The sequence below is a fragment of the Hemicordylus capensis genome, chromosome 2 (genome assembly GCF_027244095.1).
Source record: "Hemicordylus capensis ecotype Gifberg chromosome 2, rHemCap1.1.pri, whole genome shotgun sequence".
NCBI lineage: Eukaryota > Metazoa > Chordata > Lepidosauria > Squamata > Cordylidae > Hemicordylus > Hemicordylus capensis.
In genome coordinates, this window is record NC_069658.1 from 134,563,359 (window position 1) to 134,590,745 (window position 27,387).

The following is a 27,387-nucleotide window of genomic DNA, read 5'->3' on the forward strand; positions in this document are numbered from 1 at the left end:
CTGGGCATCGGGAGAGGTAGATGAGAAGAGGGCTACCGAAAAAGGTGTACTTGTGGATCAGACTTCTTGGTGCTGTTGGTCAAAGAATTCCATCAGCGGTATGCTAAAAATAACTGGCTCTTTTTCTTCAACCAGAGATGTTGGGCCAGTTCACATGAAAACCCTGCATTTTGCAGCGCATGTAGAGAGGTGATTCTGATTATCACCGCTCACACATGATTACAGGATGTGCCAAGAATGCATTAGTATATCCTTTATAGATGTGTCCTTGTTGTGTTCCCACCTTCATTGCACGTAGGGGGCCATGTTCATATGAACTGCCACTATCTGGATAACACCAGCTTCAACACAAATTCCAACAGATTTTACTGGTCATCTACATGATGTTTAAATGCATCATATTATTTGTTAGCTCAATCTGCTGAAAATATTGTGTCTGTTTCAAATTAAAATAATGGTAGTATGGAAAAGACATAGCTTTTCATGTATTGTCAGCAGATGGCACTGGACCGGGTCTCACGATCAGTGAGACCCAGTTTGGGGAAGTGAGCGGGAAGAGAGCCCCAGCCGCCCACACAATGGCCGGCTCCATGCCGGTGCCGGTGGGGGGAGTGGGGGCCGCGCGTCCCACACAGGGCATATTGGGGAGACCCATGGAGCCGGGAGGCAGCTTTTCGCCTCTCGGTCGGGGGGCTACTCACGTTCCTAAAAAACATGTTTGCTGGAGTGCTCACTCCGCAAACCTGCTTTTTAGCAGGGGTTCTCGAGCGGGTTACCCACTCAAGAACCACCGGGCTCAGCTGCGAGCCCTGTGGTTCTCACGATCAACAAAAATCGGGCTAGGCTCTCCTAGCCCGATTTTTGTTGATCGTGAGAATTGCCCCACTAAGAAATTATACGTCTTAAACATCATATAGGTGCCTCATAAAATCTCCCGTTGGAATTGACTGCCAACTAGATAGACCCAAAGTCCAAATTTCCTCAAACAATCTCTTCAGAAACTGTTCTTGTTTGGTGGGAGGTCAAGAACCAAGGCCCAGGAGGTGAATGATGCATGAGAAAGTGGGCCACTGTAGATAACAGCATCTGACTGCTCATCCAGACTCAGGCAGTGATATCTGCTAAGTAGCTGCTAGGTTGGAAGGCTTTTTCTCTAACCTCATTCAGCAGCTGAGTACAGCTATTGAGTAGAATGAAATTCCTCCTACCTTGTTTTTTTTACTCATACACACAATCAGAAAATAGGAGTGCACACAGCTCCCGAACCTGGGTAGGATGCTTGTCCTACCCTATTTCTGATTGTTTGAACTGCCTTATTGTGCACTTGAGTGGTATCATCTGAATGGGCCCATTAACATTCAAGTCTGGGTAACAAAGCCACTTTTTTTCTTCTTATTTTTGGATTAAGCATTAAAGGAAAGAGGTGAAGTCTTCTAAGGATTATTAGCTCTGTTCTCCCCCCCCCCCGCCCCCTTTTCTCCCCCTTCTTTCTCTTGCCATTTCTCTTCCTTGTCCCTACTGCCACTCCTTCTGTCTTTCCCTCCCATTTCCTTCTCTTTCCCCTTTTTCTTTCTATGTTCTCTCTTTTAACACACTCTCTCTCTTTTAAACCATGGTGTCATACCACAACCAGACCCGTGACCCTCGTGATTCTTGTCCTGCATTCCCCAGATCTTCTTGTTACCCATTTCACTGTTGGTCCAATACACAATCAAATGGACTGGAGTATTTCAAGAGAATGGCCCAAGACAAGAAAGGCCTCCCTAAGTCTTGAGATCAGCCAGTGAGGCCTTGTGAAAGTAATATCTAATGCATTTGTTAGTCCAGCCTTCACAAGAAGTGGGACCTTCTCTGGTGTGGCCACACAGCTCTAGCATGCTCCTGTGATGCTAGTTTCTCCTTCTCTCCTTTTAAAAGAGGTGAACAGACATTTATCTGATGCATTAAGTTTTAAAATGGCTTTAAAAAAACTGTTAACCAAACTTTTGCAAGTTTTAGAAAAATAGACATCTCACGGAAAACAGTAATAAGAAAACCAAAGGAAAATGATGTTTAGAAGCACAAATCATATGGATACATGTGAAAAGTTTTGCATAGTATGATCAATATAAATAAAAGCTAAAAATCAGTGTTTAATATCAAAATAATGTTTTGTTTATAGTGTTTTTATTTAAGCAGGGTGAGATGTAACAAAAAGCTGAGAGCAAAATGCTTAATCCATTAATTTTTTTCCTGTTTTTCCATTTGTCATGTATTTTTAACACATTGATAAAGAAATGCATATCTTTTATATGAGTGGTGTTCCACTAACATCTGCTTCTAAAGTTGTGATCTGCAATTATGTACAAACACGGGGGGGGGTGTGTCTATGTGTAAAAAGATAGTCCACGGGGCGGGGGGCACAAGAAAACAGCCACATGCCATAGACCAAATGGATCTGACGACTTCCATGCAGTTTACTTTCTTATGCTTGAAAAGGCAGCTCCTGCTTTTGATCCTGCCAGCTCAAGGGGTTATGGTGCCCTTGACCATTTTTGCTCTGGTACAAACCTACATTTGTATATAGTTTTTCTTTTTTGTTAAAAACCATAAATTATGTTTTTATTGTTTACTTCATTCAGTACGTTTTACTAAAATAACTTCAATATTGAATAACTTAAATTCACAGACTTTATAACATACACAGAAGTTAAACATGGGGCTACTAATTCATATTTTCCCCTCAAAATCTCACTTTCTGTGCCTCATATACAACGTCAATTCAGTATATTTTACAGGTATATAATATTTAGTAATACTTAACATAAAAATGACTGGTAAAAAAGGAAAAGTATAATTCAGGATTTGTTGCATCCTGAGATGAACCATTTCCCAGAATTGTTGGGCTTTGGAACATTTTATCGTATGTAGTAGCAATGTTGTAATTTGATTTTTACTTTCCCAACAAAATCCTGAACACGCCTTGTCCATTTTTGCAATTATCACTGGAGTAACATACCAACAATAATACATCTGATACCATTTTTCTCTTAATGTGCTATTCAGCGTAAATTTAATGTTTATCTTCCACTGCTACTACCATTGCTATATATCAACAGTCCTATTTAAATTTTGCATCCATTTAACCTTTAACCTGTTTAGATTCTGAGTCATACTTCAATAATAACTTATATATAAGACAATTGGTAATACTGAAACCACAAAGGGTTTCTGACCACTCTGAAGAGAGCATTTCCAATAATTTCATTTTATTAAGCGTTAGATTTTGCAAGTTATAAGCATTGTCTCTCCATTGCTCAAAATTTCTGAAGTATTCCTCTTCATGAAAATGTATGTTTAAATCTTTGGATTATTTCATCCAGATCTAGAACCTTGGCAATAGCATGTTCAATTGATAAGGTTGCCAACCCATCTAACCAATCTTGTTTCATTGTGGAATGGAGGTAAGTTTTGATTAATTTCAGCTTTGAAAAGCTCCGTTCTGTGGTGGCCACTGATACTGGCAATGTTAAAAGAATTCTCAGCGCCACAAATAAGTTTGGGAATGATGCTGTCAAATTGTTTGAAAGTATGAATTCCAAGATTTTCGTTGGAGAGTAACTGCCCTTGAAATGGTTTCGTCAATATTTTAATTCCTTGTACAAATCAATGCCAGAGATGTCTTTCTCATCACCATCTGTAAGGAAAATTTCTAAAGTAATACAGTTCTTATGAAGCTCATCACCACCACGCATTGTTGTTGCATTGTTCAAATTGTATAGAAAACTAAATTGATTATGCTTTACGATCAACTCATACTTGTCTTTCAGTGATTGGATGGCATTGTTCAGAATATTGTTGACAAAATTAATCATAGAATTGTCCTCCTCTGACATTCCAACTTCGTCCCCATGTTGTTCATAATCAAACATTATTTTTCGGCGATGGATTCTTGTTTGCTCAAATTCAGGTTCTATCTCCAATTCGATTGCAAGCTTTCTTGCATCATCTAGTATGCATTTAAATTTATCGTTGGTTCCAGGGGCGTAACTACCATTAGGCAAGGGGAGGCAGTCGTCTTGGGGCCCCACTGGTTCGAGGGGCCCCCCAGAGGCACATCACATGACTCACCACCCACCCATGTTGCACCCCCTATGAATTATGTTGAGTCTCTTGGAGATCGGCAGGAGCAGAGAGTAAAAAAACTAGATTCAATGTGAACTGAATATTCACCCTATTCATAATGGGGATGTGAGTGTGAGTGCACTATATATTGTGAAGTGTGTTTGTGTGTGTATATCAGTGAGGGGCCTATTTTAAAATCTTGTCTCTGGGCCCCCTCCAACCTTGCTATGCCTCTGGTTGGTTCTGTAATTTTCAAGGTATTCCATTGATTTTGAAAGCAGAAAAACAGCTTTTGACATATTCAAACTGACCTCTTGAAGAGCCTTGCTTGTGATGTTTATTAACTTAAAATGTCACACCAAACAATCAGGCAGCAGATAAATTTGAAACTTCCAATTTTCTGTAATAGAGCATTTGCCTCCAACATGTTTTTTGCAGCTTACTGATGTTACATTCGTTTGTCCCCAAAGCTGTTTAATGCCTGTATTATTTCCTTAAGTTGATGTCTCAAGGGGTTCAATGCATCTATGCCAAGGATTCTCAACGTTGGGTCTCCAGATATTATTGGACTTCAACTCCCATAATCCTCAACCAAAGGCCACTGGGGCTGGGGATTATGGGAGGTGAAGTCCAAAAACATCTGGGGACCCAATGTTGAGAATTCCTGATCTATGCGACAGGCTCATCCAATCTCACTAAGTCCCTTCAATGCCAAGCCTTTTGCATTTTGTTTAAGTATGTCCCATTGTTGTGTAGACGATGAGAAAAAAATGTAAAGGTGTTGCACAATATCAAAAAAGTGACAGCTTCTATGCAACACCTGGCTGCATCATTGACTACTCATTTTAATGTGTGTGAGGAACAAGGGACAAGAAACGCTCATGGATATGTTGCTGAAAATTGACTTTGTACCCCACTGTGTTTGCCTTGCATATTGGAGCCATTGTCATAGCCTTGTCCTCTTAAATAAGACAATGATATTTCATTTGCTTTTAAGATTTCTAGAATTTTCTGAGTCATTCCTGCACCGGTACTATCGTCAATATTGATGTATCCCAAAAAATGCTCACAGATTTCCAAAGGATTCCCATCTTTAGGCACAATGGAAATATAGCATACTATCAATGACTTCTGTTCAGTGTGCGAGAGCTCTGGAGTACAATCGACAATGATAAAATAATATTTGCTGGCTTTCAATTTTTTTACAATTTGTTCTTTAACAGCTTTAGTTAGTATTTGAATAATTTCATTTTGTATGTTTTTTCCTAGGTAGTGCTGGTAAGTTTCTTTATTTGCAATTCTTCTTATGTGTTCTTTCATCACTGGATCAAACGTTGCCAGTAGCTCCACAATTTTTAACCAATTTCCATTGTCATCCTTGTATAATTGATCTGATGTTCCTTGCAAGACAATATTTTGAGAACAATGCAATCTTATTATAGAAAACAGATGTTCTAGAACGCTTCCCCAATGCCTGGTATTTTAATCAATTTGTTTTTGCTGGATGTCATCTCTTGTTGAACTGTGATTCAGTCGCTTAATTAAATCATTCCGTGTTCTTAAACAACTCAGGTGGTCAGCACCTCTTTCATGAACATTTAATCTAGTACCTACATTTTCCAAATCGTTGACGCCATCATGGTTAAGTCTGCTGCTTTTCTTTGAAAACAATTTGCAACAAAAACAGAACACAGCATCTGCAGATTTTGAATATACAAGCCAGTCACGCTTGTACTCTCCCCCCTTTTGGAAGCATTCGATAATAGCTTGCTGCATTAAATCTTCTCTTTCTTCCAACTTCAATGGTTACGGGAAATGCATGATCTATTACTTGCACGGGACCTACTCTAACCAGCAGATCAGTTATAGACTGCGTATTTTCCGGCCACTTTGCGATATCAGAATACTCAACTGTTATTTGTGGAGTTGAATTCAAGTCAGGTGCATCACTTTCTTCATGTGAAATATTCTCGCTGGAGACATTCTCAATGGCCTTCTCACATTCTACAGCTACTCTTTTTGGACTGCTTCCATCATTCTTTACATCTACTGATGTCCAGTTCATTGCTGTTTGACTGGTGGATGCTTCTGCTCCGGTTGCTCTTTTAGAAATTTTTTGTGAGGCTACCTTTATATTTTTCCATGGCAGATTCCTTTTTGGCTTTTCTCTTCAGATTTTTTTTGCTCCTGATGGTTGCTTTCTCTGACTCATCGCTGGGAAATAGAAAAAATATTTGATATTTCAAAACATTATCTCTCCCTCTCTCCTAACTGAGCAAAGAGGCACCTTTTTAAAGTGATGGTTCTCTATATTTAGCAGCAGGAGGAGAGCAAGTGTCCCTATCCATCCCCAGCATAGCACACCTCCAGTGGCTGTTGCTGGTGTCTATCTTATGTTTCTCAGAGTGTGAGCCCTTTGGGGACAGGGGGCCATTTTATTTATCTATCTCTATGTAAACTGCTTTTGGAAATATTGTTGGAAAGTGGTATATATTATTATTTACATTTACATTTAATATCCCGCTCTTCCTCCAAGGAGCCCAGAGCAGTGGACTACATACAAGTTTCTCCTCACAATAACCCTGTGAAGTAGGTTAGGCTGAGAGAGAAGTGACTGGCCCAGAGTCACCCAGCTAGTTTCATGGCTGAATGGGGATTTGAACTCGGGTCTCCCCATCCTAGTCCAGCACTCTAAGCACTACACCACACTGGCTGGTGCAGTATGGCTGTATTTGCCGTATAGTGTGAGAGAGAGAGAGAGAGTGTGTGTGTGTGTGTGTGTATACTCTCTCTCTCCCCCCCCCCACACACACCCCACACTCTCTCTTTCCCCCTCCCTCCCTCTATACCAGGGCTGCATAACTCAAATGCCCTGGTGGGCCGGAACCATCCACAACTTTGTGTGCAAGGGCCGAGGTCAATTTTTAGCACATTATTACATTAAAATTATCAATATTATTAGTTACTTGTGGATCTATTCCCTCTGTCAATGGACCCATAGTTTTAAACAAGAAATAGTGGACAGAAATCCTGTACCAGTTCAGTCAGTGGGGACCCTGGAGTGTAAGCCAGCCCCCCAAAAATGCTAACTCCTCTCCTCTCCCTAATTGTTTTCAAGCTGCAATCCTAGGCATGCTTACATGAGAATAAGACTCACCGGGTACACCATGGAACATATTTCTGAGAAAACATGCATAGGATGGTACTATAAGGCAGTTTCCAGCTCCTGTATTGGCTGCAGGATACCTGGGGGCCAGTAAAATAGTCCCTCCAGGCTGAATCTGGCCCCCAGGCCTTATGTTGTGCAAGCCTGCTCTATACACACACACACACACACGTAAATTCTGTAATCCTAAAATAAAGCTTTGCAGCTTGAAGCACAGACTTCTTCCAGTGAAAAGTGTAATTGCTCTTCTAAGAGTTATATGAACAGTTTACACTAAAGTATTTTGAAGTGAGGAGGAAAACCTGAATTTCTGAACATGTTATAACAAATGTTATTTCTGTTTGCAAACATAAATAAAACATTTAAATTACCCTATTATATTCTTACAAAATCATTTCTGATTTGGATCCTTAAGAAGAACACCAAGTGGGGGAAAGGACAGTTTGCAGCTTCCCCCACCACCCATGGCTGTTGCAAACTAGCCTGGCATGAGTAGGGATGTGCACAAACTGTGGAGGCCTTTTATGGGCCTCCGAACAGGTTCAAACACTGGGCGGTCCAGAAGTGGGGGGGGAGGGTAACTTAAAGGCCGGGGGAAGGTGCACTTACCCCCCTGCCAGCACTCGCTTAAAAACTGGTCCGGCGGGGTGGTAGTGTACTTCCCTGCCATCCTGCCCGCTCCTTGGACCAGAAGTAACCCATGTGCGCATGCTCAATGTGTGCAAGCGTGACATGTGCATGCATGCGCACGGGCTACTTCCAGTCCAAGGAGAGGACAGGGCGGCAGGGAGGTGTGCTGCTGCCCCACCGGACCGGTTTTTAAGCGAGTGCCGTGGGGTGGGGGGTAAGTGCACCCTCCCCCGCCCTTAAAGATATCCCTCCCACCTTCAAACCACGCCCTGCCAAACCAGGTTCCGTTGCACTTCCCTAGGCATGAGTACTGTAATAACAGATCTTCTCCCCACATATAACATAAAACAGTAATTAAAAAAATTAAAAGTTTTTTAAAAAGCATTGGAGAGGATCATTGTGTTGCTAATTTCTTGGATTACCAAATGCACAATAGAAGGGTGGGAGGAGTTATTTTGTTTGTATGTATGGTGAGATACTAGCAGTTTGATACTGTTTATTCAATGAGGGTAGAATGGTGTCCTCCTTCAAAACAAAGTCACATTTCCCTATGCATGTGGAGCACATTTTTGCATTTGTCTCACTCACCTCACCTGTTTGGTCAGGGGACAAGGGGTTAACTTCAATAAAATGTTTGAACAGCTTTGGCCAGTGGGCCAAGCTGTGTGTGAAGAAATCTGCTCCTTTGCGCCTTCTCCTCCACTCCTTCCCACGCTGCCTGGCTGGCTCTGGCAATGCAAATTAAAAGAAATTGTGAAAGCCTGATACATCAGCCATGCTGAAGTTACCTGGCAATGCTTCCATGTGGCTGTGGCTATGCTGGGAAGAAGGGTTTACAGAGGCACTTTCTCATGGGAATGGGACCTCTACGCTGTACTTGTGCACAGCTATCTGTGACCACATGCACATGTTTTTGTGTAAATGACTGTACATGTGTTTGCTTTAAAAGTGATGCCTTGATGCAGTGATAGTAGTGCAATATTGAGCCACCTAATGGCGCAGCAAGGAAATGACTTGACTAGCAAGCCAGAGGTTGCCGGCTGGTATGTTTCCCAGACTATAGGAAACATCTATATCGGGTAGCAGCGATATAGGAAGATGCTGAAAGGCATCATCTCATACTGCGTGAGAGATGGCAATGGTGAACCCCTCCTGTATTCTACCAAAGACAACCAAATGGTTCTGTGGTCACCAGGAGTCAACACCAACTCAACGGCACACTTTACTTTAGGATGACACAACTGAGTGAGAGATAATGAGATTGAGAACTTGGAGCTTGGTGGCTTTAGACTCGCTTCTGCAGTTTCCGTATTGGACCTGCTAGATGTCCTCCCACGACTCAACGGCACACTTTACTTTATTGTGCCTCATGCAATAAGGTGAAAGGGAGGAAAGCTGTTATGGTGAAATGACACACACACGCAACTCTCTCTCTATACATACCCCCCCATATATATATACACACACACACACCCCACTCTCCACAGATGTACACACACAACTCTCATACACACACACACACCTCTCTTTGTGTGTGTGTGTGTAATAATAATAATAATTCGATTTCTATACCTGTTACAGACCAGGCCTGATCTATATACTAAATATGCTCATTAGCTAGTATATAAAATAGGTTGGTCTCTAACATACCACCCTTCCAAAAATGGCTCAGGGCGGTTTACAAAGAGAAATAACAAATAAGATGGCTCTCTCTCTCTCTCTCTCTCTCTCTCTCTATATATATATATATATATGAGAGAGAAGTGGAGATATAGATAGATAGATAGATCCATCTCTCTCTATATACATATATATACACACACGCTCTCTCTCTCTCTATATATATATACACACACACACACACACACACCACTGCAGAACGGAATCAAGTAATCTCTGTAGTGTGAAAAGAAATATTTCCAGCTTTAAGTACAGACTTCTTCTAGCAAGGAGAAGTTTAACTACTCTTCTTATAGTTTGCATTAAAATATTTTGAAGTGAGGAGGAAAACGTGTGTGTTCCATCTCCGGAGATTGAAGCCAGACAGCCAGAAAAGAAACACAGACAGGTACACACATTTCTAAAACTGTGTGGATAGTTCTTTGTTGCTGCTGCTGCTCCCCACCCCCACTGTTGCAAACTAAACTGCCAGGCATGCATGAGCAGCATTGCAATTATCCCCCTCCCCTAACACATAACATAAAATTGAAAACAAAAATCAAGTTTTTAAAAAGCTTTGGGAGCAGAGGGAAGGAAAGAGACGGAAGAATGGCGTCCTGGGGAGCACTTTTGCAAGTCTCAGTCAGTCACCTGACTCACCTCACCCACCCCATCGTTCACCTGTTTGATCGAAGGATTAAAAGGTTGTTGTAATAAAGGTCTCTCTCACCCCGTTTTGTCTCAACAATTTTATTGCAACGAAATCAGGCCAGGAAGCGGCAGCAGGTCCGTGATGTGCCTCGCTGGCTCCTTCGTCGTGGAGGTGCCGGGCTTCTTCAACTCGGCTCTCTCGCGCCTTCTCCTCTCCTCCCTTTTCGCGCGCCTCAGCCCGGCTGTGTGACGGGATGCCCACATGTAGGTGCAGTATGGGGTGGGGGCTGAAAGAAGCAGACTGGAGAGGCAGGAGTGGCTGCTCACTGCAGCGGGAGGCAGGGCAGGCAGCTCTCCTCTCAGGGCAGGCTGAGGGCATCCCCGTGGGGGTGCCCAGGCGCTCACTGCAGCGGCGACGGCAGTGCAGGCGGCAGGCGGCTGCCTGGGGGACGGAGAGCATCCGAGGCGCCTGCTGCCCCCAAACCTAGGATGTCCCCTTTTTTGCCAATATGGCCAGGGCTCCTTTGAGCCGGCTCTCTCTGATCGCCAAAACGGTCCCGCAATGAAAAGGTTACTCCCCCCTCTCTCAGCGCTGCCACTGTCCGCTATCTACTTTAGGAACATAGGAAGCTGCCTTATACAGAGTCGGACCATTAGTCCATTTAGCTCAGTATTGTCTACTCCTACTGGCAGCGGCTCTCCAAGATCTTTCCCAGCCCTACCTGGTAGCGTACTGTATGCTTTGGTAGTTTGTTGGTTCAATAAAAAAAATCTTGTTCTATTAATCAATCAATCAATCAATCAATCAATCTTGTCCTACCTGGAGATAGCTGAAACTTTTCGTGGAAACAGCGGCAGATCCTGGCTGTTTCAATAGAACAAACGCGAAAATTTAGAGTGTTCCTTCGGGCCATAGAGAACAGGGGGGAATTTGAAACACCCCGTTGTTCCCAATGGGTCACCCCAAGGTACACCAAAGTGGGTTGGGTGGTGGGACATGATGGGTTCTACCCACCACGCAACCCACAAAAGAACCGTTCTCACTTCTGCACATCCCTAGTCCCATCCCCTAAGCACAGGGTTAGGCAAACTTTAGCACGCCAGCTGTTTTTAAACGACAGCTCCCATCATCCCTACCCACAGTTTATTATGGCTGAGGATGATCGTAGTTCAAAAACAGCTGGTGGTGTGCCAAAATTTGCTTGCCCTGGGGTACTCAACTTTGTACCTCCAGCTGGATTCAGACTACAGTTCCCGTAATCCCCAGCCACTGTGGCTAATAGTCAGGCATTATGGGTCAACATCTGCCTATTTTACAGCACTCACATGAAGAAGTCACCCATCCAAATGCAAACCAAGGCAGACTAGCTCTCCTCCCCGCCTTCGACACACGCAAACACATTTTAAAACAAACCAAGCCCAGACTATATGCAGCTTGCTTGAACCTCAGGCTTGCTACCCTCCCCACTTTCCATCGCTGCTGGGTTGGATGGGCCGGGCATCGGCCAGCTTCAACCCCCTCCCCCGCCCCCACCACTCCAGTCTTCCAATTGTCTCATAGTTAATTCCGCGCTCTTTGGCCCCTGGCAAAACGTCAAGTGAAGAACTGAAGCCGCGCTCGGAAGTGGATAATGTCACTCTAGCCTTGTATGAGTCTGCGATGCTCGCGCGGCAGCCATCTTGCTTAGGGGCGGATGCAGCTCTCTGAAGCGGAAGGGAAAACAAACCGGATTGGTGAAGCTTCCCGTCGCCCAATGATTGTTTCCTGCGGGGGCCACGGTGGGCCGCCGTAGGCTCAGCTCGGTGGCTGGTGAGTGTTCTGGAGTGGAGGAGGTGGGGAGGCGGCCTTAGGGGTCTGGTGCTTTTTCGTGGGGTGGATCATCAACCCTGAGGAAAGGGAGGGTGGGGGAGCTCGGTGTCGGAATCAATCAATGGGGCTCAGTGGGTGTGCGATGGGCGAGAGGGGAGAAGGAGGGCGAGTCTGTGGGGCTGGTAGAGAGCAGCGCTTGAGGGTGACAGCCGCTTGGACTGTAGGCTCAGCGTGGTGGTTGGGTGACCATTGCCCGCTTTTGGATTTCAAAAGGACGGTAGAGTGCCCCTAAACACGAAGCTTTGTTTTGAGAAACACCTGCTGCTTTTCCCTGAGGAGGTAAGGAGGGGAAAAGCAGAGGGGGATAAAGGGAGGCAGGAGAGGTCACCACCCTCCAGCCTTCAGGAAGGCCCAAACAGCTCTTCCACGTTTCTTGGCCGTGGTCTGGTTTTTCATCTTGTTAGATGTTATGTGTTCCTCTGTGTCTTAGTCCAACAAGTCCTCCATCCAGCATTCAGTTCTAGGACCTGTGTACTCAGTGCCATTGGTGTATAATAGAACAAGGACACCCAGGTTTCCCCCTGCCCTTCATGTCTACACCCCTCTGTCCAGGGAAAAGAAATTCTGTTCCCTGTCTTGTAGTGTGCTTTGTCAGCCAGGCTATATTTTTGTCCTTTGCCTTTCCTCTCTGTGTTCCTGTTGCCTGTTTGTGTTGTTGTTGTTGTTTATTTTTTTACATTTATATCCTGCTTTTCCTCTGAGGAACTCAGGATGCTGTACATGGTTGTGTGTATCTGCACAACAACCCTGTGGGGTGATTAGTCTGGTTGTATGTTATCTAAACAGGCCAGGAAGCTGCCGTTATTCCTGATCTGATCTGCTTCATTCAGAGTGTATGTTGCAGATTTGATGACAGCTCTTTTTAAAAAAACACCCCCACACACATTAAGATTTGAAAGAGTTGCTTTGTCCTGGACCCAAGAGATTGCAAGTTTGAGATGCAATGAGAAACAACGGCCGAAGAGTAGTAGTAGTATGTTTACTGCGGTTTTTGGGTTTTTTTGCTGCTGGTTAGACTCCTACTTATGGAATGAGATAGAAAAGCAAAATAATGGCATTTTATAAACTTTCTCTCTCTCTCAGGAAAAACTTGGAGAAGTGGGACTCTCCAGTCTGTAGCCACCATGTCTGGGATTGGGAATAAACGAGTGGCTGCAGAATCCAGCCCCTCTGGGCCTCCAGAGAAGAAGGCGGGAGTTGAGGACTCGGGGACCACTGTGGAGACCATTAAGCTTGGTGGTGTCTCCTCAACGGTTTGTATTTCTTTTGTGCTGTCCTATTTATTGATTTGATTTGATTTGATTTTATAACGCCCTTCCAAAATGGCTCAGGGCGGTTTACAATTAAAACCATTAAAACCAGTTAACAATTAAAACAGAAATAATAAAACAGTATAAAACAACAGTTAACTAGAGGTGTGCACGGAACTGCTCCTCTGCGGACGGCACTGGGTAGGGGGGCTCTTTAAGGGCGGGGGAGGGTGTACTTACCCCTCCCGCCGCTTTTCCCCTCCCGACGCACCTGTTTTTAAAAGCATTTAGGGTTTTTAAAAGCATTTTAAAAAGCTGACTGCGAATCACATCTGCGATGTGCATACACGCACTCAGGCTTTATGAAGCCTTTTGCCGAGGAACCGGGTGTTTTAAAAATGCTTTAAAAAACAGGCGCACCGGCAGGGGAAAAGTGGTGGATGGGGTAAGTACACCCGCCAGCGCCAAACTGGCCCCTTGTCTAGACCGGTCCGGAGGTCTTTAGAATGGCCTCCGGACCGGTCCATGCACATCCCTACAATTAACAATTAAAACATCCTAAAACAGTAATTAAACAATCACAACAACTAAAAAACCCTGAAAACCAGGTTACACCATTAAAACCAATTATAACTATATTTAAAAACCCTGGAAGGCCAGGCCAAACAGATAAGTTTTAAGGGCAATCCTGAAGGCCAGTAAAGAATTCAAATTGCGGATTTCTGCTGGGAGTGCATTCCACAGCCCAGGAGCAGCTACAGAGAAGGCCCGTCTCTGAGTCACCACCAGACGAACCAGTGATAACTGGACACTTTATTGTAGTAATGAATAAAGCTGAATTAATTCTAACCTCAGAATATTGTATAATTATATACAATAATATACAATAATTATAATTATATACAATAATATAGCGCATTCTTCGCTACCTGGGATAATCTCCATCAGCCAGTTGGGAGGTCTGTTTTCTAGCCCTTGCTGAGCTGGTAACCCTGTTTCTGGGCTGCAGGTGGGGGCTCACTTGATAAGATGCTCCTCCATACAAAAACAAAGTTTTACGGGGGTGACGCGGAGCCTCCAGTCACATGATCCCTCACCTGCAGTCTGAAGTAGTGTTGCCCAGACACAGGTTTTCTGCCTGAACTAGGCCTGAGACATTCCTGTATTGTAATAAGTAGTATTGGGTGTGATTTCAGGAAGAACTGGACATTCGCACCCTGCAGACCAAGAACCGAAAGCTGGCAGAGATGCTGGACCAGCGGCAGGCAATTGAGGATGAGCTGCGAGAGCACATTGAGAAGCTGGAGCGGAGGCAGGCCACCGATGACGCCTCACTGCTGATTGTCAATCGCTACTGGAGCCAGGTTTGCTCCCTCTTCCCCTCTCCTGCCCTTATTTTTGTTCACCATCTCAGAATTAAGTGTGGATTTCCCCTCTTTCAGTTTGATGAGAACATCCGCATCATTTTGAAACGCTATGACTTGGACCAAGGCCTTGGGGACCTCTTGTCGGAGCGTAAAGCCCTGGTGGTGCCAGAACCAGAACCAGACTCGGACAGCAACCAGGAGCGTAAAGACGAGAGGGAGCGAGGTGAAGCTTGTGATTCTGACTGCTTTGTGGCTGGTTTATGCTTTCTCCTGTAATGTAGCTTGACAATCACTTGGGTATATGCACTCCAAGAGAAGGATTGCCCCTTTGGGTTTACACGGCCATTTTCTTGCTCTTTTTTTTTTAGGGGAGCGGTTTGAACCTGCATTTTCCTTCCTGGCTACCCTGGCCAGCAGCACCAGTGAGGAGATGGAATCGCAGTTGCAGGAACGTGTGGAGTCTTCCCGCCGTGCGGTCACTCAGATTGTAACCATGTATGACAAACTGCAGGAGAGAGTGGATGTACTGTCCCAGAAGCTGAACAGCGGAGGTATGGCATATACCAAACGCTCCTCCAGCACAGTTTGGGATGTACCACATTCCACACCAGGTGGTTAATGTGTAAGTTAAGAGTTTAACCTGAGATACAGCAGGTAACACCTTTGGACTATTTTCATTGCTGATCTCTTTATTTTGAAGTTGGCCTAGCAAATAAATTATGCAGTTCGGCTGTATAGTTAATAGAAGCTGTCAGAAAAAATGGATCTTGGGTTACTTGTGATGTTGTACCTGAAATAAGTATGGACTAGAGATGTACATATCAGGCGGTATAAAAATATGATAGATAAAAATATACCTAGAATTCTCATAGTAGGAGATAAGGCAAATGCCAAGGTCATAGAAGCTTCATCGCAGCCATCCCCAACCAGTATTTTCGTCAGGGGTTCAATTGCCACCTGTGCCCCCCCCCGCCCCCAAAGCAAGCCATTTGTTCTTCCCTGCTTGCAACCTTAGTGAGGTTTGAGCCACCCTCTCCCTTGAAATTTGGGCAGGATGGAGCTATGTAGGACACTGAAGTCCTGAACTCTGGGCGTTTGAAAGTGACTTTTGAGAGATGACTAGGCATTGCTCACACATTTCAAAGTCTCTCACTAAAGTCCTAAGGGCTAGACACTTGTCAAAACAGAGATTCTAAGAAGGCTAAGTTGTGTGGTCAGTACTGAGTTTTGTGCAGATTATATACAGCCCTCACTTCTGGTTTCAGCTGTATTTTACAGTAGTGTCCCAAATCCCCTCTTCTTTTAGACGTCTCTCTGATGGAGGAGGCTGTTCAGGAGTTGAATTCTTATCTTGGTAGTGAGAACAGGAGGCTGCAGGAACTTGCCGACTTGCTGCAGGAAAAGCATCGCACCATGTCTCAAGAGGTACAAGGAAGGGGAAATGCTCTGAAGCAGTGTGGCCAAAAAAATCAATATTGTGAGGTTGCATTTGTTGCCACCACTGCCATAGAGGTTGCGGGAGAAGTGTTTAATTGGGGCATTTGCACTGAAGTGGTTCAGTAACTTGAGACACTGGGAAAAGCAGAAGATGGTGATGGTTTGAAATGTGTGTAATGGCAGCAGAGTAACTTGCAAATAGACAATGCAGTTTCATGGCCATTTTAAATGGCAATTTTCATTGCATTTGTATCCCAACTTTCTCAACGGAGATTCAGTGGTTGTTTGCGCATGTTGTTTCTGTGAAGGAAGGTAGGGTGTAAATACCGAGGCTGAGAGGGAATGAATTGTGCATGCCTTGGTTGCTGATTTGGAGTCAAAACAAAACAGAAGGTCCTCAGAATGGAAGAGGAAATAGTGGTGGGTGTGAAAGAAGGTGAGATCTGGATGACTGCCTATGGGATACGCTATCATCCTCATCCTTGTCTTCATGATGCTTCTGGTCTATGGACTGCAGTAAATGGATGGACGGACTGACTGCTTAATTGAAATAGTGTTAGTACGTCCGCTTGTTAGGTTTTTGGAATCTGGGCCTCTGCAGAATAGCTGCTTCAGGAGAGACTGGAAGAGGATGCTCTTTAAAAGAGAAAGGGAGCTGGTACAGTTGGACTAGGGATAGTCTGGGATGTTTATAGAAAGACAAGTGGGGGAGGTACCACTCTCACACAATTGTTCCACTGAGCTGTGTGAATCGGTGTGCTTTTTGTGAGTGTGTGCTTAAGAACAGCCCTGCTGGATCACGCCCAAGGTCCATCTAGTCCAGCGTCCTGTTTCACACAGTGGCCCACCAGATGCTGCTGGAAGCTTACAGGCAGGATTGAGGGCATGCCGTGTCTCTGCTGATACTCTCCTGCAAACTGGTACTCAGAGGCATCCTGCCTTTGAGGCTGGAGGTGGCCTCTAGCCCTCCAGCTAGTAGCCGTTGATAGACCTCTCCTCCATGAAGTTATCCAAACCCCTCTTAAAGCCATCCAGGTTGTTGGCTGTCACTACATCTTGTGGCAGAGAATTCCACAAGTTGATTTTGTGTTGTGTGAAAATGTACTACCGTTTGCTGGTCCTAGACTTCCCTGCAATCAATTTCATGGGATGACCCCTGGTTCTAGTGTTATGTGAGAGGGAGAAGAATTTCTCTCTGTCCACTTTCTCCACACCATGTATGATTTTATAGACCTCTATCATGTCTCCCTGCAGTCATCTTTTTTTTCTAAACTAAATAGCCCCAGGTGTTGTAGCTTTGCCTCATAAGGAAGGTGCTCTAGGCCCCTGATCATCTTGGTTGCCTTCTTCTGCACCTTTCCCCAGTTCTACAATGTCCTTTTTTGGATGTGGTGACCAGAATTGTATGCAGTACTCCAGGTGTGGCCACACTATAGTTTTGTATAAGGGCATTATAATATTAGCAGTTTTATTTTCAATCCCCTTCCTAATGATCCCTAGCATGGAATTGGCCTTTTTCACAGCAGCCGCACATTGAGTAGACGCTTTCAACGAGTTCTCCACTACGACCCAAGATCCCTCTCCTGGTCAGTCACCCTCCGCTCAGATCCCATCAGTGTGTACTTGAAGTTGGGGTTTTTCATCCCAATGTGCATCACTTTACACTTGCCAACATTGAACCGCATTTGCCATTTTGTCGCTCACTCCCCCAGTTTGGAGAGATCCTTTTGGAGTTTCTCACAATCCATTTTGGATTTCGCTACCCAAAAGAGTTTGGTATCATCTGCAAATTTGGCCACCTCACTCCTTACCCCTACTTCTAGTTCATTTATGAATCAATTAAAAAGCACCAGTCCCAGTACAGATCCCTGGGGGACCCCACTTCTTACTTCCCTCCATTGTGAAAACTCTCCATTTATACCTACCCTCTGTTTCCTGACTTTCAACCAGTTAGCAATCTACACATGTACTTGTTCCATTAACCCATGTCTACTAAGTTTTCTCAGGAGTCTATGGTGAGGAACTTTGTTGAAAGCTTTTTGGAAGTCTAGATACACACATGGACAAATTTGTTGATACCCTTACAGCTCATTGAAAAAGTGTTTTATGCCTCCTGAAAAGCGATTAAACGAAAAGCAATTGTCCCATGTATACCTGCATGCCTTTGATACGTTATCAAGTAAAGCAAAGCATGTGTGAAAAGAGATAAAGTATTGCTTATTCTACAAAGATATTCTAAAGTGGCCTGGACACATTTGTTGGTACCCCTAGAAAAGATCATAAATAATTGGATTAGAGTGATTTTTCAAATTAACTGTTTTCTTTAATTAGTATCTTACATGTCTCCAATCCTGCAATCATTCAGCCTATTGAAATGGAGAAAAGTAGTCACTCTGCTGATTGGTATCATCGTGTGTCCCACAATGAACATGGACCAGAGACAGCAAAGGAGAGAGTTGTCTGAGGAGATGAGAAAGAAGATTATAGACAAGCATGTTAAAGGCAAAGGCTATAAGTCCATCTCCAAGCAGTTTGATGTTCCTGTGACAACAGCTGCAAATATTATTAAGAAGTTCAAGGTCCATGGGACTGTAGCCAACCTCCCTGGAGGCAGCCGCAAGAGGAAAATTGACCCCAGAATGGGCAGAAGAATAGTGAGAATGGTAGACAAAAAGCCAAGGACAACTTCCGAAGAGATACAAGCTGAGCTCCAAGGTCAAGGTCCATCAGTGTCTGATTGCACCATCCATTTCTTTTTGAGTGACAGACTTTCCTGTTTTTTGGTACAGAGCCTGATTTCAGGGATAAGTTATATATTTTAGCAAGGAGGCCAACAATTTCGCATTTGAGTTCTTTGAGGACTCTTGGATGGATGCCATCTGGCCCTGACGATTTGCTAGTCTTCAGTTTTTCCAGACAGTTTAGAACATCATCTCTTGTCACTTCTATCTGACTCAGTTCTTTAGCCTTCATCCTAAAAAGCCTGTTTCAGGAACAGGTATATGCTCAGTATCCTCTGCCGTGAAGAGGGACACAAAGAACTCATTTAGCTTCTCTGTAACCTCCATATCCTCCTTAATAATCCCTTTCACTCCCTCCTTGTCTAATGGTCCAACCGCTTCTCTGGTCAGTTTCCTGCATCCGATGTATTTGAAGAAGTTTTTGTTATTCCCCTTGATACTTTTAGCTAAATGCTCCTCAAACTCTCTTTGCACCTCCCTTATTGTCACTTTGCATTTCTTTTGCCAGAGTTTGTGTTCCTTTCTGCTCTCTTCATTTGGACAGGCCTTCCAATTTCGGAAGGAAGTCTTCTTCCCTTTTATGGCTTCCTTGACGGTACCCGTTAGCCATGCTGGCATCCTCCTGGACTTAGTGGTACCTCTCCTCCTTTTGGGTATACAATCTAACTGGGCTTCTAGCATTGTGGTTTTGAGTCAACTCCATGCACTCCGGAGCGAAGTGACTCTCCTGATTTTCCCTTTCAGCTTTCTTTTCACCATATTCCTCATTTTGGAGAAGTTTTCTCTTCTGAGATTCAAAGTGTCTGTGTTAGACTTCCTTGGTGATTCTCTCCCCGCATCTATGCTGAATTTAATCACACTATGGTTACTGTTCCCTAAAGGGTCAATGACACTGACATCCCACACCAGGTCCTGGGTGCCACTCAGGATTAAGTCCAAGGTCGCCTTCTCTTTGGTTGGTTCCAAGAAAAACTCTTCTGGGCACAGTCATTCTGTGTATCTAGAAATTTGACCTCTTTGTCATGACTTGACTGTGAATTTATCCAGTCTATGTGTGGGTAATTGAAGTCACCCATTATTACTGCCCTGCCTCTCCTTGACGCCTCCCTGATTTCCTCTTGCAATTCCCAATCACGGTCAGCATTTTGATCCGGAGGGCGACACCACGTCCCCAGTAGCACGTTCGCTTTCAGGCCTTGTATTGTCACCCACAGGGTTTCTGTGGAGCACTCCGGTCCACCTAGGTTTTCTACCTTGTTAGATTCTATCCCTTCTCTAACATATTGTGCTACTCCACCTCCAAGGCGCCCCTCCCTGTCCTTTCTATAGAGTTTATATCCAGGGATAGTGTCCCACTGGTTCTCGCCGTTTCACCATGTTTCTGTTATGCCCGCTATATCTATTTCTGTGTTAACAACCAAGCACTCCAGCTCACCCATCTTGGCTCAGAGGCTTCTGGCATTGGCATATAAGCACCTATACACTGAATCTCTTACCTGGTGTATGCTATCTTTCTTTGGACTCAGCCTTCTGTCTGTTCTTTATGTGGTTCTGCTCTGTCCCCTTCTGTTTTATCTGAATCTATTGCACCCTCACACTTTACTGCCCAGCTCCTGTCGGCTATTCCCCAGGCATCATTTTAAAAGCTGCTCTGCAACCTTTTTGACTTTAAGCGCCAGCAGTCTGGTTCCATCTTTGTTCAAGTGCAACACGCATGTGTACATGCTTGCAACAGAACAGTACAGGATGTGAGGTTTCCCAGTTCACACTTCTAAAACTATTTGTGTAGTGATGGGGAATATGGTGGTTATTGTTTATATACTGTTTTTCAACACCAACAAAATGTTTTCAAGGTAGCTTTATATAGCAGAAAGAATGAGAACATGGCCATTTGTCTCAGAAGGGTTCACAATTTAAAAGGAAAACACAAAGGCGACACTAGGTATACTGGTTTGAACAGAGATAGTTGTTCTCCCACTGCTCAATATAAGAGTGCCCCTACTTTAAAAGGTGTCCCTTTGCCTGTGTTAGTTATCTATTTAATTTTTTTTAATGTAAGGTGCTTTACAGTGTGAAATGTGGAATATATGTTTCTTTTAAAATCTGCTTGAAAATCCGATCTAGGCAGTCATTCTTGCTAGTTCTTGCATCCGTCCACTTTCATATTTAGTTTTTGCTCTCATTCTCTTTACTGTAGTTTTCCAAACTGCAAGGGAAAGTCGAGACAGCGGAGTCCCGCGTTTCTGTGCTGGAGACTATGATTGATGACCTGCAATGGGACATCGACAAAATTCGCAAGCGGGAACAGCGGCTCAACCGGCATCTGGCAGACGTCCTAGAACGAGTAAGTACTAGGGTTGACACAACTCCCGGGAATATTTAACATCTTGGAAGAAAGAGAAATGCAGTAAGCTAGGTTGTTTTTTTAAATTTCATTTTTAGTTTTGTATCCCATTTTTGATGAGAATCTCCAAAGCGACACACAGTATCCATAAAATGCAACAATTCAGTAAAAATCATAAAACAAATTGACGGCTAAGGAGAGATTCATCAGAGGCAGAAAAGAGAACAGGTGGAAAATGGGGGGGGTGTGTGTGGTAAGATTAAAATGTTGAATGTAACAAGATTAAGATTAAAATGTTGAATGTAACAAAACTGAGGGGGGAAATGTAATATGGCTGCTGTGTGGGAGATCTCAGATCAGATCCAGATGATCTAAGACTGCATCACTTTGGAATCTTCTGGAAGGTTGGAATTTTGAGTTACAATATGTGGGGCTGGATAAGGTCTTGAAAATGTATTTGCTTAGAGGACAGATTATGCCTATAACCAGGGCAGTGTGTGTTCTGTGATTCTTCAGGAAAAGCACAGAATATGGGACTTGGCATAAAAATCAGCATGTGAGAAGCTCAGCATATCTATATTTTAAAATAGGTTTTTAGCCCTTATGAAATCTTTGAAGCTAAAGAGGTAGCTGAATTAAGATATCCAGTGGGTGGGGGTAAGTTGGGACTTGTGTGTCCTGTACACCTCCCTGATGCTTCTGCATAGGCAGCGAAACTGGGATAACTGCTGCATAATGGCAAAAAATTGCAGAATGAATTGTGTCTAAGGGGGGAAAAGTCTGTGCATTCTATTTGTGTAATATATGTAAGTTTCAGAATTTGACTTGTGCCACTGAGGATTTCTTTCCCCCTCTTCTTTATAAGCATGGAGTGCTTGCAGTTCTCTTATAGCCAAGCTAATCAAGAGAAGAGCAATTCCTTGACTCTATGTAGTACCACAGGCATTTGGGTTTCGTGCATGCTAAAACTGGTGACAGTGCTGACCAGCCACTTATCACTAAACTCACTAAAACTGGACCGCATGCCAGGAATGGACAAGAATAACAATTTAAAAACCCTCAGCCTTTCTAAACAGTTTGTACTTTTGTGAACATGTACTGCATAATTACGCTCTATTTATAGCAATAAAGAAAAAGCTGCTTGACTTTTGTAAACAAAACCTTTCATGTTTACAAAATATAACTTCTGCTTAAGTTTTGTAAACAAAACAAAACTTATCTCTTCTATTTTCTTTGTAGGTAAATTCTAAAGGATACAAAGTTTATGGAGCAGGAAGCAGTCTATATGGGGGCACAATCACTATCAACTCTCGCAAGGTAATTCTTGAAATTGCCCTGGTTCAGGTGATCCAGCAAACCATGGTTGAATTGGGAATGCAGGCTGAATGAGTGCTGAGCCCATATGCTCTCCCCTTTCTTCCTCAGTTTGTGCACAGAGCCGTGATAGAGGAATCTGGGCTAAACCACAGCTCTGTGTGGTGTCTAAATCTGTACGTTGTAGCTTACAGATAAGAATATGAGACTCAGATCAATTATTGGTTTCATATCCTGATTTGTCAGTCATAACTCCAGGGTTCAGACAGCAGGCGGAGCTGTCGTTTTGCTAACCAGGATTCCAGTGAGAGAGGGAGTGTGCAGGCTTGATGGTCTTTTGGGGTGCATTCCACGGCTGTTGGGTTGTCTGAGCTGGGTCAGTGTCTTTATAGGAGGCTGAGACGCAGCTGTGAGATCGGCAAAGGTTGCCTTTGAATTTGGGGGTTCCGTTTTGCCTTTCCTTGCTAGTTTGAAGAGATGAACGCAGAACTTGAGGAGAACAAGGAGCTTGCTCAAAACCGCTTGAGTGAACTGGAGAAGCTGCGTCAGGATCTCGAGGAAGTGACAACACAGAACGACAAGTTAAAGGTAGGAGCTGGTCTCTTTCTCATAGGAGAGGAATGCTTGTTTAAACAATGGAGTTGTTTTAAAAACTGGAGGCACATTTCACCCTCACCCCTGCAAAGGTTTCTTTTGGGAATGTGCAAGAGGAAGGCTCGAGTTCCCTTGGAGGAGCTCACCTCCTGTGCTTTCCCATGCCGAGTTGCTATTCTGAATGTGCCTTGTGTGATTAGGAGGCCAAGCCCCAAGCAGGAACGCCTTGTATGATTGATTACGTGTTGTTGTTCTTTCTATAAAGTTGCAAGCTGCCTTGGTTTGCAGAACAGGTGAGCTATAAATCTGAAATGTGCAGACAGGCCTCCTTTTGAGGGCAGGTTTCTTTGTACCATGACTGAGGGAATGATCCTGTCTTAACTGAGGGATCCAAAGGTTTCTATCTTACTTCCAATCCTCTCTTGCTGATTGGAAGGAAGAAAGGCAGCAGCAAATCGCAAAGGCACAAAACAGGCAGCCTCCTCCATAGGTGGGCACTTGGGGCTCTTAATAGGCTTTAATCATCAAATCTATTTCTTAATAGTAAAACTGTTACTATTAACACTGTTAACTGTTATTGTAAACACTATTCATGTTTATGTATTGTCTTATTTTTAAAAAATCCAATCCAGCAGCACATGATTTGGGGGTTTATTGGAGTAGGCCATGTCTGGGACTTGAGTGGGTTCTGTGCAAACTTGGCTCCCTTGGCTTATTCTCTTGACTTAATAAAGCCCCAGGTTGGTTGTCTGAACATAAAAATTCATGAGGATCTGAGTTCTTAATTTTGCTCTCATTATTTCAGCTTGATAGCAAACTTTAGTTGCAGCCCTCTAGCAGTTCTCAGGATAATGCTGCCATCTTGTGGCTGGTTAAAAAAGCTGCAGATATTTGGAATTTCTCTGGTCTGCCTTATATCTGAGGGCAAACTGATATATTTATTCTGCTGGAGCCAGTTTCCAAGTACAGAATACATTGTACTGTTTATTACAATTTTATATCTCGCCCTTTCCCCATCACTGAATTTAAGTTGACACACACCGGATTCTCATTCAGTCTTCCATTCAGGCACTTACAAGACCCACTTAGCTTCAGCAAGGTTCTTGCATAATGCACCCTCGCCCCACAGCCCTGTTCCATACTCTTGCCCATAGGATTTTATGAAGGGCTCCCATGCATATAATTCATAGCTTTTGCCTAAAAATACATGCAAGTGTGGTCCTAGTCACTTCCTCATTGCCACTGGTATGGGTTTTGATTGATTGTCTTCTGCTTGGGGACTTTGATCCTGAATACAACAAATATATTAAACCTCTCTGCCCTTGATTAACTTCTACAAGTTTTCTTGAAACTGGAGTCATGTTTTGCCAAAGTAGGGATGGAGCACAGCCTTGGGCCATTCTTCTGGTCCATGCTGTTGTGAGGGAGATAGAACTGGACCTGGAACAATGCAAGAGTTCTCCGTTGGATGGATGTCTGAAGACCTATTTCAGCTCAGTTCACTTGGAACTTCGAAGACCTTTTTGGGTTTTCTCTTCAGAGCAGGTGTCCAGGCTTTTCTGTGAGATGGTCTTTGCTTGCGTCTCAGATGTCCCTTGAGTCTTTTGAGTGTCGTCTTTGTTGTTATGAGAGGAGGGGTGATCCCTAAGCATTGCCTTCAACTTTGGGGTGCCTTCCCTCCTATGTGCTTTGCTTTGAGGTCCTGCTTTTGTTCTCGGAACAGATGTAACATGGCAGCCTTTTCTTTCCCTTTGTTCTGTGGCTCCGGCCAGGTGGATCTGAGACGGGCAGTGGAGGAGGTGGTGAAGGAGACCCCAGAATACCGCTGCATGCAGTCCCAGTTCTCGGTCCTGTATAACGAGAGCCTTCAGCTGAAATCGCATTTGGATGAAGCCCGCACTCTGCTTCACGGCACCCGCAGCACCCACCAGCGCCAGGTGGAGCTCATTGAGGTAACTGCTTCCTGCCCCTTACTTGGACTCGTGAGGGTGAAGCTTCATGTACTATGAGATACAGCAGGGTTTCTTAACTTTGGGCCTCCAGATGTTGTTGGACTATGACTCCCATCATCCTCAGCCACAAAGACCGTGTCTGGGGATGATGGGAGTTGTAGTCCAACAACATTTGGGGGCCCAAGGTTAAGAAACCCTGAGATACAGTATTTAGCATCAGATGGCGCAGCGGGGAAATGACTTGATTAGCAAGCCAGAGGTTGCCGGTTCAAATCCCCGCTGGTATGTTTCCCAGACTATGGGAAACACCTGTATTGGGCAGCAGCGATACAGGAAGATGCTGAAAGGTATCATCCCCTACTGCATGGGAGATAGCAGTGGTAACCCCCTCCAGTATTCTACCAAAGGCAGTCACAGAGCTCTGTGGTCACCAGAAGTTGACACTGACTTGACGGCACACTTTACCTTTACACCCTACAAGTACTATAAAGGGCACGGAAATGGTGCAGTTCCCACCCAGGAGGCTTGCAAACTAAGTTAAGAAACAAACACACAGAGAATGGAAACGAAGGATGAGGACAGGGTTGGATAATGGAGTCATGAGCACTGAGTCAGGTTAACTGGGGCTTCTGGGTGATCAACCGGGTATATTCCCTGGGTAACAGAGAGGTGGAGCCAGCTGGCATGCAAACAAGTGGTGTGCCTTCTGTTTCTGCAGCAGCTGACGCCAAACTCTGGTGGTCTTTCCCTGCCAGAGAGGAAGGGGTAAACTGGCCCATTAATGTTAAGCAGAGGAGCTGTAACTCTATGGTAGAGCACAGGCCTTGGCATTTCCCATGAACAGGGCCTTGGGGCCAAACTACATGTTATGAAAAGTAACACAGAGGTACACACATCGGGCAGGATATAAATATGACAGTGTGGGCTTGGCAATTGTGTGCGTCTCGCTGATAGCAGTATTTGGTGGAGGAGCTGACTGAAATTTGGACTGCCTCATGAGCCAAGTGTTACTACAACAGCCACCCCAAAGCCACCCTCCCCATGCTGTAGGCCCAGTCTGGATCATATCTGTGGCCACTGTTTTGTGGAGGGTAGGGAGGAAACGAAAGGGTCCACGACATGAAGGTGTAGCTTGGCCTTTGAGCCAAGCTGCCCTGAGCCAATTTTGGAAGGGTGGTATAGAAATCGAATGAATGAATGAGTGGAGAAGTCCTCTGCCTGAAACCTTGACGTGACATTGCCAATCAGAGTGGACCATTCAGGGGAAGTGGCCAGCTTTGCGAGCCCCTCCCTCTTTCCAGCAAGTCTTACCGTGTTCACCTGACAGTGTACACAGGCAAACTGCACTCTGCCTGTCTGTATGGTGATCTCTCTTGCACTTGCAGCTTATGTACCCTGCTCTGTTTGGTGGAGAAGAGGGGAGGCAGCCCTGTGCTCAGTCTCTGTAGCCCCGTCTAGAAAGAGCCGTGTGTGCACCCTTTTTTCTCTCGATCCCAGACTTAGCTGCAGACGTCACAGCTGCATGGTGCTGCTCTTGCTGGACTGTGCCTCTTCAGTTTGGAGGTGGTTTGGTTGATAGTGAAGCTCATCATCGCTTGGATCCCATCGCTCTGTGGTTAGGGGGCGGAGCGGGGGGCGGGGACAAAGATTGCAACTGTTCCCTGTGTTGCACTGTGGAAACATATTGCCCCTTTAGGACAGCTGCTCAGCCTTGTACAAAACACGTCTGTGGCCATTCTGAAAGCGGGGGCAGGAGACAGAAGAGTCCGAAAGAAAAGCAGTTTCTCATGTGTGGCTGCTATTTAGTCTTGGGAGTAAAGTGCTCTTTTCACTGGGTAATCGGAGTGTCTGTGTCTTTGTGTTCACTGAGTTGTCCCCCAGCAAAAGCCGGCTGTTGAGATTAGTAGCTCCAGACATCAGCATCAAAGCAGTTATCTCTTGGTTTCTCTTGCCAGCGGGATGAAGTCAGCCTCCACAAGAAATTGCGCACCGAGGTGATTCAGCTGGAGGACACCCTGGCTCAGGTCCGCAAGGAATATGAAATGCTGCGAATTGAGTTTGAGCAAACGCTTGCAGCCAACGAACAAGCAGGTACATTGTTCCAAGTCTCATATAGGGACAGTAATTTATTTTGTATCGGATGCAGACTTAAGCATCCATGTGGCCTTAACTGTACAGACAAGCTGTTCAGTAGTGTTCGGTTTTTAGCAATGACAGATCAGATCAGCCACTTAATATAACTAAACCCACTTGCCCTAAAGCCTGGATGATCTTTCAGGTAAGCCCTGAGCTTATGGTTAATCAGAGC

At 44.4% G+C, this 27,387-nt stretch overlaps 2 protein-coding genes and 1 long non-coding RNA gene across 6 annotated transcripts in view; 2 read left to right on the forward strand and 1 right to left on the reverse strand.

Moving 5' to 3' along the window:
- LOC128344892 (uncharacterized) overlaps positions 1–2,311 on the forward strand; it is a 21,443-nt gene extending 19,132 nt beyond the window's left edge. Inside the window, exon 14 of one of the 2 annotated variants that reach the window (XM_053295909.1) lies at positions 1,634–2,311. The gene's annotated coding sequence lies outside the window, so the exon portion shown is untranslated. The remainder of the gene's footprint in view (positions 1–1,633) is intronic. The other variant, XM_053295910.1, reaches the window with a different exon arrangement.
- On the reverse strand, positions 2,132–10,988 carry LOC128344893 (uncharacterized). 2 transcript variants are annotated; one of them, XR_008316112.1, is made up of 3 exons: positions 10,290–10,988; positions 8,489–8,628; positions 2,132–6,318 (listed from the first exon to the last, which is right to left on the reverse strand). It is a non-coding gene; the product is annotated as an uncharacterized LOC128344893 (long non-coding RNA). The 2 variants fall into 2 exon arrangements; XR_008316111.1 differs by lacking the exon at positions 8,489–8,628.
- An 876-nt stretch (positions 10,989–11,864) lies between these two features.
- Positions 11,865–27,387, forward strand: part of RNF20 (ring finger protein 20) — a 36,879-nt gene continuing 21,356 nt past the window's right edge. The window contains exons 1-11 of one of the 2 annotated variants that reach the window (XM_053295903.1): positions 11,865–12,020; positions 13,164–13,333; positions 14,527–14,694; positions 14,773–14,920; positions 15,066–15,248; positions 16,004–16,122; positions 21,073–21,219; positions 22,459–22,536; positions 23,002–23,121; positions 24,900–25,079; positions 27,035–27,170. In XM_053295903.1, the coding sequence (XP_053151878.1) occupies positions 13,205–13,333; positions 14,527–14,694; positions 14,773–14,920; positions 15,066–15,248; positions 16,004–16,122; positions 21,073–21,219; positions 22,459–22,536; positions 23,002–23,121; positions 24,900–25,079; positions 27,035–27,170 (1,408 nt within the window). In that variant the 5' untranslated portion in view covers positions 11,865–12,020; positions 13,164–13,204. Of the gene's footprint in view, positions 12,021–12,050; positions 12,360–13,163; positions 13,334–14,526; positions 14,695–14,772; positions 14,921–15,065; positions 15,249–16,003; positions 16,123–21,072; positions 21,220–22,458; positions 22,537–23,001; positions 23,122–24,899; positions 25,080–27,034; positions 27,171–27,387 lie in introns of those variants that run through there. The other variant, XM_053295906.1, reaches the window with a different exon arrangement.